The following is a 14,666-nucleotide window of genomic DNA, read 5'->3' as shown; positions in this document are numbered from 1 at the left end:
TCATGCCACATATCTTTGAGTTTTGCCTTTCTCAATGATAAGCGTTAATCTATTGTGACGAACATCTGGATTTTGTGAAATAAACGCCTAGGAAAACAAGCAAAGAAACGTACACGACATAAGGTCACTTACGAAGATGTCAGCGTGAATATAATCTTTTCCTAAAATAAATTTAATATAATTCAAATGCTGTTATTTAATTTTAAAAATACATTGTATGTTTAATTTGCATAGCTCTTAAGAGACTCAAAACAAGTATTTGAAACAAAATGTAATCTACAAATTCTCCTTGTTCTTTGTGTAAAATAAAGTTTCTTTTCTCTGCCAATAACTGAAACTTATCTAATATAATGGACAATTTGACCAATATGAGCACTGTACTTTTAAGGAATAACGAGAGTTTCATGACCTCTACGTATTTAATGAAAGGTCCTGAAAAAATTTCTTTAAGGCAACCTTGATTTGTAACGGAAAATTTAGCGTTCAATCGGTGGATCTAAGGGAATTGTCACAAATCCGAGTGAGCAGATCCTGTTTTAATGATCCCATGAATACAGCCTACATTTGTGTGTATCTGGGTGTTTGGGATGTTTAACGAAACTTTAACAATTTTAGTTATATTACTTCGATGTGTGCAGTATGAAAGTTTAAAGTGATGTCTGGCACTAGGTCACTATGATGTCGACACGTAGTACTATGCTCCCACAAGTCGCTCTATCCTGACACCATGCCGAACTGATTTAACAGGAACGTTTTAATGTTGCGTTTAGCCGGCGTTCGAACCAGAATCCGATGCATACGCTCTAACAAGACTAAATTTCCGATCGTATTTGTTTTCCTATTTAGCATTAGAACATTTCTTGACAAAACATCATATTATGTCTACTAGATCAATTTATTTTGATTTAAAATAACGATAAAGGTATAATATTAGGCGGGAAGGATTGAAAATGTGTAAGATTATTTTGTGGATTTTGTCAAGTGGTTTTTCATGACAAAGTACGCGAATAAGATGAACTTATGCTATGTCTCTTCCGTTATATTCTATAAAGTATATGTTTTTCTACTATTAGGCGGAAGATCTTTTAATTTTTGTGCATTCAGTTATAATTTCCTATTTCAGAACTCTTTCTTTTAGATTAGGCTTAAAAAGACATTTACCTAATCGACTCAGACTCTTTATGTAGCTTTCAGAGAAAAACCTGTTAATATTTCAGGTTTTTGTTTTGTTGTTGTTTTGGGGCTTAACGCCATTTTTCAGCACACGATAGGCTATACATGGCGGCCAGTATTAATGGTGGAGGAAGAACCCGGGAAAACCCCGGAAAGAACCACCGACCCACGAGAAGCTACTGGCAAGCTTTCTCACATACCCACATTGACTGAATCCTAGACTCGAACCGCCGCAGACAGAGGTGAGATGGCAGTGATCCGTAACGGAGAGCGCTTTAGACCACTCGGCCACTCGGGGCCCCTATTTCAGGGGTACTTTTCTAAATGTGTTCGAAATATATATATACAACTAGCTGAATTGGGATATTTCTTTCCTGGTTTATTTGCTTTTTGAAATCTATTAATTACATCGCAGGTCAAGCATATTGGCGCCAGACGTGCTCTTATTTCTTTTGGCTTGAGTTCTTTTAAATATTTTAGCATGACTCGATCGCACCCTTTTTATCGTCGCGATGATCTCTGTAACATATATCGTGGTGCTTCGCGACGGCATAGACGCCGTTGTAGGGTTCCTGACCTGGTTGTGGCTAATCGTCTTCATCCAGTTGTTGATCTAACGGGTTCCATGACTCTGTGTATCTATGTCCTGGCAACATCCACCCACCTCGATGTCTTGGAAGTTCTCAACGAGGGCATGGACATCTATGGCCCCCAACCCCAAGAAAAATTCGATATCCCCATTCTTTACATTATCCCAAGCACATATTTCTTTCCACTTGAAGGTCCACGCATCTCGCATTGAGCTCACAATGTCTGCAATGATGCAGATTCTATACAGATTGCTCTACATTTTAGTGTCCTGTTGTTTGATGAAGTGTGTTTGGTTGGAACCGCAGGCAGCACACCTGGATTGGAACATGAGTCTCCTATGTTTGGTGACCAACTCGAGAGGGTTCACACTCTCCTTCTTGGCTTTACACTTGAGACACCACGAGTCCATGGTACTAAAGAAGATCTAAAAGTGTTTCGAAGGGTTATTTCCCTCTGTGTCTGCCCTGGTTGTAATTCAATTCGTACCATCCACAGTTGCTATCGTTGACGTTTTGAAGCTGAAAGGGTTTATAGACTGCTCCTGTATGTAACGAGCGGAGATATCGTGCAACCTCATCGGGTGGAAGCGAACCAAATGAACCGAAATAGTCTACATCGCTAGAACGAGGATCATTCACGATAGCGACCCAGTGGGAGTCCTGTCCATTGTAATAATTTTGAAGATTGATGATACAGCTCTCATAGGAGTTTGTCAGTTCAGGAAGTTGGTTATGAAATCAGACGCATCGGAAAGAGGGAGAAGCAAAGAGATCTTTGAGATCAAAGTTGCCTAGAACTTTTTTCTGTTGTTGGAAATCCCTTTTACATGCAGATGGAGATCCTCACCGATACCGAATATAACTGGCAGTGAAGTTTTGGCAGAGGAGAGATACATCCTTCTTGCTTGGACACCTGTGCCGAGGATGGGTTCAGGATGATGACTTTCCGAGCTGTCTTGTGTTTGGCCAAGGAAGTGGTTTGAGGCTAGGTCAGCATGCGTCTATTGGGTCCGAGGAGGTAAGAAGCTTTGAGTTGGATGGAGGGAGGTATTTTATGAGTGGCAGCTACAGCGATACTTTTTTTCTGCTGTGGAGACAGCGTAACATCCGCTGAAATGTACGGCATGATGACGTAATATGTCATGCTACTATATTTTTATTTTTATGGACCAGAGGCTCGTTTTCAGCTCAGGCCGCTGCTCATGGTAGCTTTTGGAGTTGCTGCGGTGATGGGCTGCGCAGCTGCAGCCATTCATAAGGGGCTATGACGTTAGCGACTAACTTGGGAACCGAGATTTGGAGGAAAGGAACGATTGTGGTGGCAAGGGAGACTCCGTTTTGTCGTCTGCGCTGAGGAGTTTAATTTCTAAGCATGTTGTCTATACAAGGACATTCATTTTTCCATTAAGTACGTGCAACGCCATGAATAGGTATGAGGTCTCCAGCGCGTAGCAAACACAATCAGCTCCTGGAACCACCGTCCATCGGATTTCGATATCGGCTGGGACGTCTTAGATACGTTCGGTGTGTTTGGAGACATCAAAGTGGAATATGTCACGTGTGTGCCCGTATCGACGTCTTGATACTTCTGCATGTCCTCCGTCATCATCACGTAGGACTTGTACAAATATAGACACGAAAACATAAAAATACAAGTATTATAATCTGTAGAAGAATATAAACAGGGGCCTAGCCTATTGCAAAATAAAGAACACATTCATGACACATGCCATTGAGTTTTGCTTTGTTGAAGAATAAGAGTTAATCTACTATTGCGATGAGTATATGGGTTTCATGGAATAAATGTCGAGGAACACAAGCAAAGAAACGCACAAGAAATAAGGTCACACAAGGAAGATGTCTGCATGTCTGTCATTTTTATTGAAAAACATATATTATTTATTTTTAAAACTACTTACGATATTAGTATTAGTACTACCAGTAGTAGTAGTAGTAGTATTAAAGTAACCAAGATCAAAATGAATACCTGAACAAAATGCAATTTAAAATTACAAGGATCCATTCCCATCAAAGTAAAGCAACCTTATCCTATCAGTCTCTGAAACGCATCATTTCTTTCTTGTTCATGAGGACGCATGAAAACTGTGAGTTATAGACAACTACATTGCGTTCCCTATAATCTTTTTGTCACGAGAAAAGATATGGCTGTGTCTTTCGCTCTCGTTTTGACAATAAAGTACCTATGCTTCATACAGAGCAAACGTAGTACCGGTCGTATACATATGTAGAGAATTTATATACGGTGATCTTTTGACTAATCCTTCTCTCTGTACCGATCAGAATAACAAACGGCAATCACTCATTGACGATCTGAAACATAATTGCAAGATCTCTTGTTTGTTTCAGCGGGCTAACTGTGAAACGGAAGCCAGTCACATAGATGCCATGTTTATTATTTGATATTAATCTCTACTTACCTTTCTTCTCCCTTCTTCATCCTGAAAGAAAAGAAAGTTTGTGTGAAGCTTTTGTCGCCAGGAATTCGAATAAATTAAAAATATAAATGCAAAACATCAAAACACATGTACCATAATATACACGAGTAAAAACATGGTCCAACACTATTGTGAAAGACTCGTTTCATGCCACATATCTTTGAGTTTTGCCTTTCTCAATGATAAGCGTTAATCTATTGTGACGAACATCTGGATTTTGTGAAATAAACGCCTAGGAAAACAAGCAAAGAAACGTACACGACATAAGGTCACTTACGAAGATGTCAGCGTGAATATAATCTTTTCCTAAAATAAATTTAATATAATTCAAATGCTGTTATTTAATTTTAAAAATACATTGTATGTTTAATTTGCATAGCTCTTAAGAGACTCAAAACAAGTATTTGAAACAAAATGTAATCTACAAATTCTCCTTGTTCTTTGTGTAAAATAAAGTTTCTTTTCTCTGCCAATAACTGAAACTTATCTAATATAATGGACAATTTGACCAATATGAGCACTGTACTTTTAAGGAATAACGAGAGTTTCATGACCTCTACGTATTTAATGAAAGGTCCTGAAAAAATTTCTTTAAGGCAACCTTGATTTGTAACGGAAAATTTAGCGTTCAATCGGTGGATCTAAGGGAATTGTCACAAATCCGAGTGAGCAGATCCTGTTTTAATGATCCCATGAATACAGCCTACATTTGTGTGTATCTGGGTGTTTGGGATGTTTAACGAAACTTTAACAATTTTAGTTATATTACTTCGATGTGTGCAGTATGAAAGTTTAAAGTGATGTCTGGCACTAGGTCACTATGATGTCGACACGTAGTACTATGCTCCCACAAGTCGCTCTATCCTGACACCATGCCGAACTGATTTAACAGGAACGTTTTAATGTTGCGTTTAGCCGGCGTTCGAACCAGAATCCGATGCATACGCTCTAACAAGACTAAATTTCCGATCGTATTTGTTTTCCTATTTAGCATTAGAACATTTCTTGACAAAACATCATATTATGTCTACTAGATCAATTTATTTTGATTTAAAATAACGATAAAGGTATAATATTAGGCGGGAAGGATTGAAAATGTGTAAGATTATTTTGTGGATTTTGTCAAGTGGTTTTTCATGACAAAGTACGCGAATAAGATGAACTTATGCTATGTCTCTTCCGTTATATTCTATAAAGTATATGTTTTTCTACTATTAGGCGGATGATCTATTAATTTTTGTGCATTCAGTTATAATTTCCTATTTCAGAACTCTTTCTTTTAGATTAGGCTTAAAAAGACATTTACCTAATCGACTCAGACTCTTTATGTAGCTTTCATAGAAAAACCTGTTAATTTTTCAGGTTTTTTTTTGGTTGTTGTTTTGGGGCTTAACGCCATTTTTCAGCACACGATAGGCTATACATGGCGGCCAGTATTAATGGTGGAGGAAGAACCCGGGAAAACCCCGGAAAGAACCAGCGACCCACGAGAAGCTACTGGCAAGCTTTCTCACATACCCACATTGACTGAATCCTAGACTCGAACCGCCGCAGACAGAGGTGAGATGGCAGTGATCCGTAACGGAGAGCGCTTTAGACCACTCGGCCACTCGGGGCCCCTATTTCAGGGGTACTTTTCTAAATGTGTTCGAAATATATATACAACTAGCTGAATTCGGATATTTCTTTCCTGGTTTATTTGCTTTTTGAAATCTATTAATTACATCGCAGGTCAAGCATATTGGCGCCAGACGTGCTCTTATTTCTTTTGGCTTGAGTTCTTTTAAATATTTTAGCATGACTCGATCGCACCCTTTTTATCGTCGCGATGATCTCTGTAACATATATCGTGGTGCTTCGCGACGGCATCGACGCCGTTGTAGGGTTCCTGACCTGGTTGTGGCTAATCGTCTTCATCCAGTTGTTGATCTAACGGGTTCCATGACTCTGTGTATCTATGTCCTGGCAACATCCACCCACCTCGATGTCTTGGAAGTTCTCAACGAGGGCATGGACATCTATGGCCCCCACCCCAAGAAAAGTTCGATATCCCCATTCTTTACATTATCCCAAGCACATATTTCTTTCCACTTGAAGGTCCACGCATCTCGCATTGAGCTCACAATGTCTGCAATGATGCAGATTCTATACAGATTGCTCTACATTTTAGTGTCCTGTTGTTTGATGAAGTGTGTTTGGTTGGAACCGCAGGCAGCACACCTGGATTGGAACATGAGTCTCCTATGTTTGGTGACCAACTCGAGAGGGTTCACACTCTCCTTCTTGGCTTTACACTTGAGACACCACGAGTCCATGGTACTAAAGAAGATCTAAAAGTGTTTCGAAGGGTTATTTCCCTCTGTGTCTGCCCTGGTTGTAATTCAATTCGTACCATCCACAGTTGCTATCGTTGACGTTTTGAAGCTGAAAGGGTTTATAGACTGCTCCTGTGTGTAACGAGCGGAGATATCGTGCAACCTCATCGGGTGGAAGCGAACCAAATGAACCGAAATAGTCTACATCGCTAGAACGAGGATCATTCACGATAGCGACCCAGTGGGAGTCCTGTCCATTGTAATAATTTTGAAGATTGATGATACAGCTCTCATAGGAGTTTGTCAGTTCAGGAAGTTGGTTATGAAATCAGACGCATCGGAAAGAGGGAGAAGCAAAGAGATCTTTGAGATCAAAGTTGCCTAGAACTTTTTTCTGTTGTCGGAAATCCCTTTTACATGCAGATGGAGATCCTCACCGATACCGAATATAACTGGCAGCGAAGTTTTGGCAGAGGAGAGATACATCCTTCTTGCTTGGACACCTGTGCCGAGGATGGGTTCAGGATGATGACTTTCCGAGCTGTCTTGTGTTTGGCCAAGGAAGTGGTTTGAGGCTAGGTCAGCATGCGTCTATTGGGTCCGAGGAGGTAAGAAGCTTTGAGTTGGATGGAGGGAGGTATTTTATGAGTGGCAGCTACAGCGATACTTTTTTTCTGCTGTGGAGACAGCGTAACATCCGCTGAAATGTACGGCATGATGACGTAATATGTCATGCTACTATATTTTTATTTTTATGGACCAGAGGCTCGTTTTCAGCTCAGGCCGCTGCTCATGGTAGCTTTTGGAGTTGCTGCGGTGATGGGCTGCGCAGCTGCAGCCATTCATAAGGGGCTATGACGTTAGCGACTAACTTGGGAACCGAGATTTGGAGGAAAGGAACGATTGTGGTGGCAAGGGAGACTCCGTTTTGTCGTCTGCGCTGAGGAGTTTAATTTCTAAGCATGTTGTCTATACAAGGACATTCATTTTTCCATTAAGTACGTGCAACGCCATGAATAGGTATGAGGTCTCCAGCGCGTAGCAAACACAATCAGCTTCTGGAACCACCGTCCATCGGATTTCGATATCGGCTGGGACGTCTTAGATACGTTCGGTGTGTTTGGAGACATCAAAGTGGAATATGTCACGTGTGTGCCCGTATCGACGTCTTGATACTTCTGCATGTCCTCCGTCATCATCACGTAGGACTTGTACAAATATAGACACGAAAACATAAAAACACAAGTATTATAATCTGCATAAGAATATAAACAGGGGCCTAGCCTATTGCAAAATAAAGAACACATTCATGACACATGCCATTGAGTTTTGCTTTGTTGAAGAACAAGAGTTAATCTACTATTGCGATGAGTATATGGGTTTCATGGAATAAATGTCGAGGAACACAAGCAAAGAAACGCACAAGAAATAAGGTCACACAAGGAAGATGTCTGCATATCTGTCATTTTTATTGAAAAACATATATTATTTATTTTTAAAACTACTTACGATATTATTATTAGTACTACCAGTAGTAGTAGTAGTATTAAAGTTACCAACATCAAAATGAATACCTGAACAAAATGCAATTTAAAATTACAAGTATCCATTCCCATCAAAGTAAAGCAACCTTATCCTATCAGTCTCTGAAACGCATCATTTCTTTCTTGTTCATGAGGACGCATGAAAACTGTGAGTTATAGACAACTACATTGCGTTCCCTATAATCTTTTTGTCACGAGAAAAAATATTGCTGTCTCTTTCGCCCTCGTTTTGACAATGAAGTACCTATGCTTCAGACAGAGCAAACGTAGTATCGGTCGTATACATATGTAGAGAATTTATATACGGTGATCTTTTGACTAATCCTTCTCTCTGTTCCGATCAGAATAACAAACGGCAATCACTCATTGACGATCTGAAACATAATTGCAAGATCTCTTGTTTGTTTCAGCGGGCTAACTGTGAAACGGAAGCCAGTCACATAGATGCCATGTTTATTATTTGATATTAATCTCTACTTACCTTTCTTCTCCCTTCTTCATCCTGAAAGAAAAGAAAGTTTGTGTGAAGCTTTTGTCGCCAGGAATTCGAATAAATTAAAAATATAAATGCAAAACATCAAAACACATGTACCATAATATACACGAGTAAAAACATGGTCCAACACTATTGTGAAAGACTCGTTTCATGCCACATATCTTTGAGTTTTGCCTTTCTCAATGATAAGCGTTAATCTATTGTGACGAACATCTGGATTTTGTGAAATAAACGCCTAGGAAAACAAGCAAAGAAACGTACACGACATAAGGTCACTTACGAAGATGTCAGCGTGAATATAATCTTTTCCTAAAATAAATTTAATATAATTCAAAATGCTGTTATTTAATTTTAAAAATACATTGTATGTTTAATTTGCATAGCTCTTAAGAGACTCAAAACAAGTATTTGAAACAAAATGTAATCTACAAATTCTCCTTGTTCTTTGTGTAAAATAAAGTTTCTTTTCTCTGCCAATAACTGAAACTTATCTAATATAATGGACAATTTGACCAATATGAGCACTGTACTTTTAAGGAATAACGAGAGTTTCATGACCTCTACGTATTTAATGAAAGGTCCTGAAAAAATTTCTTTAAGGCAACCTTGATTTGTAACGGAAAATTTAGCGTTCAATCGGTGGATCTAAGGGAATTATCACAAATCCGAGTGAGCAGATCCTGTTTTAATGATCCCATGAATACAGCCTACATTTGTGTGTATCTGGGTGTTTGGGATGTTTAACGAAACTTTAACAATTTTAGTTATATTACTTCGATGTGTGCAGTATGAAAGTTTAAAGTGATGTCTGGCACTAGGTCACTATGATGTCGACACGTAGTACTATGCTCCCACAAGTCGCTCTATCCTGACACCATGCCGAACTGATTTAACAGGAACGTTTTAATGTTGAGTTTAGCCGGCGTTCGAACCAGAATCCGATGCATACGCTCTAACAAGACTAAATTTCCGATCGTATTTGTTTTCCTATTTAGCATTAGAACATTTCTTGACAAAACATCATATTATGTCTACTAGATCAATTTATTTTGATTTAAAATAACGATAAAGGTATAATATTAGGCGGGAAGGATTGAAAATGTGTAAGATTATTTTGTGGATTTTGTCAAGTGGTTTTTCATGACAAAGTACGCGAATAAGATGAACTTATGCTATGTCTCTTCCGTTATATTCTATAAAGTATATGTTTTTCTACTATTAGGCGGAAGATCTTTTAATTTTTGTGCATTCAGTTATAATTTCCTATTTCAGAACTCTTTCCTTTAGATTAGGCTTAAAAAGACATTTACCTAATCGACTCAGACTCTTTATGCAGCTTTCATAGAAACACGTGTTGATATTTCAGGTTTTTTTTTGTTGTTGTTTTGGGGCTTAACGCCATTTTTCAGCACACGATAGGCTATACATGGCGGCCAGTATTAATGGTGGAGGAAGAACCCGGGAAAACCCCGGAAAGAACCAGCGACCCACGAGAAGCTACTGGCAAGCTTTCTCACATACCCACATTGACTGAATCCTAGACTCGAACCGCCGCAGACAGAGGTGAGATGGCAGTGATCCGTAACGGAGAGCGCTTTAGACCACTCGGCCACTCGGGGCCCCTATTTCAGGGGTACTTTTCTAAATGTGTTCGAAATATATATACAACTAGCTGAATTCGGATATTTCTTTCCTGGTTTATTTGCTTTTTGAAATCTATTAATTACATCGCAGGTCAAGCATATTGGCGCCAGACGTGCTCTTATTTCTTTTGGCTTGAGTTCTTTTAAATATTTTAGCATGACTCGATCGCACCCTTTTTATCGTCGCGATGATCTCTGTAACATATATCGTGGTGCTTCGCGACGGCATCGACGCCGTTGTAGGGTTCCTGACCTGGTTGTGGCTAATCGTCTTCATCCAGTTGTTGATCTAACGGGTTCCATGACTCTGTGTATCTATGTCCTGGCAACATCCACCCACCTCGATGTCTTGGAAGTTCTCAACGAGGGCATGGACATCTATGGCCCCCACCCCAAGAAAAGTTCGATATCCCCATTCTTTACATTATCCCAAGCACATATTTCTTTCCACTTGAAGGTCCACGCATCTCGCATTGAGCTCACAATGTCTGCAATGATGCAGATTCTATACAGATTGCTCTACATTTTAGTGTCCTGTTGTTTGATGAAGTGTGTTTGGTTGGAACCGCAGGCAGCACACCTGGATTGGAACATGAGTCTCCTATGTTTGGTGACCAACTCGAGAGGGTTCACACTCTCCTTCTTGGCTTTACACTTGAGACACCACGAGTCCATGGTACTAAAGAAGATCTAAAAGTGTTTCGAAGGGTTATTTCCCTCTGTGTCTGCCCTGGTTGTAATTCAATTCGTACCATCCACAGTTGCTATCGTTGACGTTTTGAAGCTGAAAGGGTTTATAGACTGCTCCTGTGTGTAACGAGCGGAGATATCGTGCAACCTCATCGGGTGGAAGCGAACCAAATGAACCGAAATAGTCTACATCGCTAGAACGAGGATCATTCACGATAGCGACCCAGTGGGAGTCCTGTCCATTGTAATAATTTTGAAGATTGATGATACAGCTCTCATAGGAGTTTGTCAGTTCAGGAAGTTGGTTATGAAATCAGACGCATCGGAAAGAGGGAGAAGCAAAGAGATCTTTGAGATCAAAGTTGCCTAGAACTTTTTTCTGTTGTCGGAAATCCCTTTTACATGCAGATGGAGATCCTCACCGATACCGAATATAACTGGCAGCGAAGTTTTGGCAGAGGAGAGATACATCCTTCTTGCTTGGACACCTGTGCCGAGGATGGGTTCAGGATGATGACTTTCCGAGCTGTCTTGTGTTTGGCCAAGGAAGTGGTTTGAGGCTAGGTCAGCATGCGTCTATTGGGTCCGAGGAGGTAAGAAGCTTTGAGTTGGATGGAGGGAGGTATTTTATGAGTGGCAGCTACAGCGATACTTTTTTTCTGCTGTGGAGACAGCGTAACATCCGCTGCAATGTACGGCATGATGACGTAATATGTCATGCTACTATATTTTTATTTTTATGGACCAGAGGCTCGTTTTCAGCTCAGGCCGCTGCTCATGGTAGCTTTTGGAGTTGCTGCGGTGATGGGCTGCGCAGCTGCAGCCATTCATAAGGGGCTATGACGTTAGCGACTAACTTGGGAACCGAGATTTGGAGGAAAGGAACGATTGTGGTGGCAAGGGAGACTCCGTTTTGTCGTCTGCGCTGAGGAGTTTAATTTCTAAGCATGTTGTCTATACAAGGACATTCATTTTTCCATTAAGTACGTGCAACGCCATGAATAGGTATGAGGTCTCCAGCGCGTAGCAAACACAATCAGCTTCTGGAACCACCGTCCATCGGATTTCGATATCGGCTGGGACGTCTTAGATACGTTCGGTGTGTTTGGAGACATCAAAGTGGAATATGTCACGTGTGTGCCCGTATCGACGTCTTGATACTTCTGCATGTCCTCCGTCATCATCACGTAGGACTTGTACAAATATAGACTCGAAAACATAAAAATACAAGTATTATAATCTGTAGAAGAATATAAACAGGGGCCTAGCCTATTGCAAAATAAAGAACACATTCATGACACATGCCATTGAGTTTTGCTTTGTTGAAGAACAAGAGTTAATCTACTATTGCGATGAGTATATGGGTTTCATGGAATAAATGTCGAGGAACACAAGCAAAGAAACGCACAAGAAATAAGGTCACACAAGGAAGATGTCTGCGTGTCTGTCATTTTTATTGAAAAACATATATTATTTATTTTTAAAACTACTTACGATATTATTATTAGTACTACCAGTAGTAGTAGTAGTATTAAAGTTACCAACATCAAAATGAATACCTGAACAAAATGCAATTTAAAATTACAAGTATCCATTCCCATCAAAGTAAAGCAACCTTATCCTATCAGTCTCTGAAACGCATCATTTCTTTCTTGTTCATGAGGACGCATGAAAACTGTGAGTTATAGACAACTACATTGCGTTCCCTATAATCTTTTTGTCACGAGAAAAAATATTGCTGTCTCTTTCGCCCTCGTTTTGACAATAAAGTACCTATGCTTCAGACAGAGCAAACGTAGTATCGGTCGTATACATATGTAGAGAATTTATATACGGTGATCTTTTGACTAATCCTTCTCTCTGTTCCGATCAGAATAACAAACGGCAATCACTCATTGACGATCTGAAACATAATTGCAAGATCTCTTGTTTGTTTCAGCGGGCTAACTGTGAAACGGAAGCCAGTCACATAGATGCCATGTTTATTATTTGATATTAATCTCTACTTACCTTTCTTCTCCCTTCTTCATCCTGAAAGAAAAGAAAGTTTGTGTGAAGCTTTTGTCGCCAGGAATTCGAATAAATTAAAAATATAAATGCAAAACATCAAAACACATGTACCATAATATACACGAGTAAAAACATGGTCCAACACTATTGTGAAAGACTCGTTTCATGCCACATATCTTTGAGTTTTGCCTTTCTCAATGATAAGCGTTAATCTATTGTGACGAACATCTGGATTTTGTGAAATAAACGCCTAGGAAAACAAGCAAAGAAACGTACACGACATAAGGTCACTTACGAAGATGTCAGCGTGAATATAATCTTTTCCTAAAAATAAATTTAATATAATTCAAATGCTGTTATTTAATTTTAAAAATACATTGTATGTTTAATTTGCATAGCTCTTAAGAGACTCAAAACAAGTATTTGAAACAAAATGTAATCTACAAATTCTCCTTGTTCTTTGTGTAAAATAAAGTTTCTTTTCTCTGCCAATAACTGAAACTTATCTAATATAATGGACAATTTGACCAATATGAGCACTGTACTTTTAAGGAATAACGAGAGTTTCATGACCTCTACGTATTTAATGAAAGGTCCTGAAAAAATTTCTTTAAGGCAACCTTGATTTGTAACGGAAAATTTAGCGTTCAATCGGTGGATCTAAGGGAATTGTCACAAATCCGAGTGAGCAGATCCTGTTTTAATGATCCCATGAATACAGCCTACATTTGTGTGTATCTGGGTGTTTGGGATGTTTAACGAAACTTTAACAATTTTAGTTATATTACTTCGATGTGTGCAGTATGAAAGTTTAAAGTGATGTCTGGCACTAGGTCACTATGATGTCGACACGTAGTACTATGCTCCCACAAGTCGCTCTATCCTGACACCATGCCGAACTGATTTAACAGGAACGTTTTAATGTTGAGTTTAGCCGGCGTTCGAACCAGAATCCGATGCATACGCTCTAACAAGACTAAATTTCCGATCGTATTTGTTTTCCTATTTAGCATTAGAACATTTCTTGACAAAACATCATATTATGTCTACTAGATCAATTTATTTTGATTTAAAATAACGATAAAGGTATAATATTAAGCGGGAAGGATTGAAAATGTGTAAGATTATTTTGTGGATTTTGTCAAGTGGTTTTTCATGACAAAGTACGCGAATAAGATGAACTTATGCTATGTCTCTTCCGTTATATTCTATAAAGTATATGTTTTTCTACTATTAGGCGGAAGATCTTTTAATTTTTGTGCATTCAGTTATAATTTCCTATTTCAGAACTCTTTCTTTTAGATTAGGCTTAAAAAGACATTTACCTCATCGACTCAGACTCTTTATGTAGCTTTCATAGAAAAACCTGTTAATATTTCATGGGTTTTTTTTGTTGTTGTTTTGGGGCTTAACGCCATTTTTCAGCACACGATAGGCTATACATGGCGGCCAGTATTAATGGTGGAGGAAGAACCCGGGAAAACCCCGGAATGAACCACCGACCCACGAGAAGCTACTGGCAAGCTTTCTCACATACCCACATTGACTGAATCCTAGATTCGAACCGCCGCAGACAGAGGTGAGATGGCAGTGATCCGTAACGGAGAGCGCTTTAGACCACTCGGCCACTCGGGGCCCCTATTTCAGGGGTACTTTTCTAAATGTGTTCGAAATATATATACAACTAGCTGAATTGGGATATTTCTTTCCTGGTTTATTTGATTTTTGAAATCTATTAATTACATCGCA

General features: G+C 39.3%; 1 protein-coding gene across 6 annotated transcripts in view; it reads right to left on the bottom strand.

The window, feature by feature from the left end:
* LOC149784409 (uncharacterized) overlaps positions 1-14,666 on the bottom strand; it is a 176,243-nt gene that overhangs the window by 66,965 nt on the left and 94,612 nt on the right. For 2 of the 6 annotated variants that reach the window (XM_089932458.1, XM_089932459.1), the window contains exons 7-8: positions 8,560-8,580; positions 4,202-4,222 (exon numbers count right to left, since the gene is read on the bottom strand). The exons of 1 other annotated variant lie outside the window; for it this stretch is intronic. In XM_089932458.1, the coding sequence (XP_089788584.1) occupies positions 4,202-4,222; positions 8,560-8,580 (42 nt within the window). Of the gene's footprint in view, positions 1-4,201; positions 4,223-8,559; positions 8,581-12,917; positions 12,939-14,666 lie in introns of all 6 variants that reach the window. 3 more of the 6 variants (XM_089932462.1, XM_089932463.1, XM_089932460.1) reach the window with 2 other exon arrangements.

The sequence above is a fragment of the Sinohyriopsis cumingii genome, chromosome 14, assembly GCF_028554795.1.
Source record: "Sinohyriopsis cumingii isolate HCF-2022 chromosome 14, ASM2855479v2, whole genome shotgun sequence".
In the NCBI taxonomy this organism is placed as follows: Eukaryota; Metazoa; Mollusca; class Bivalvia; order Unionida; family Unionidae; genus Sinohyriopsis; species Sinohyriopsis cumingii.
This window is presented reverse-complemented; position numbering and strand designations above follow the sequence as displayed.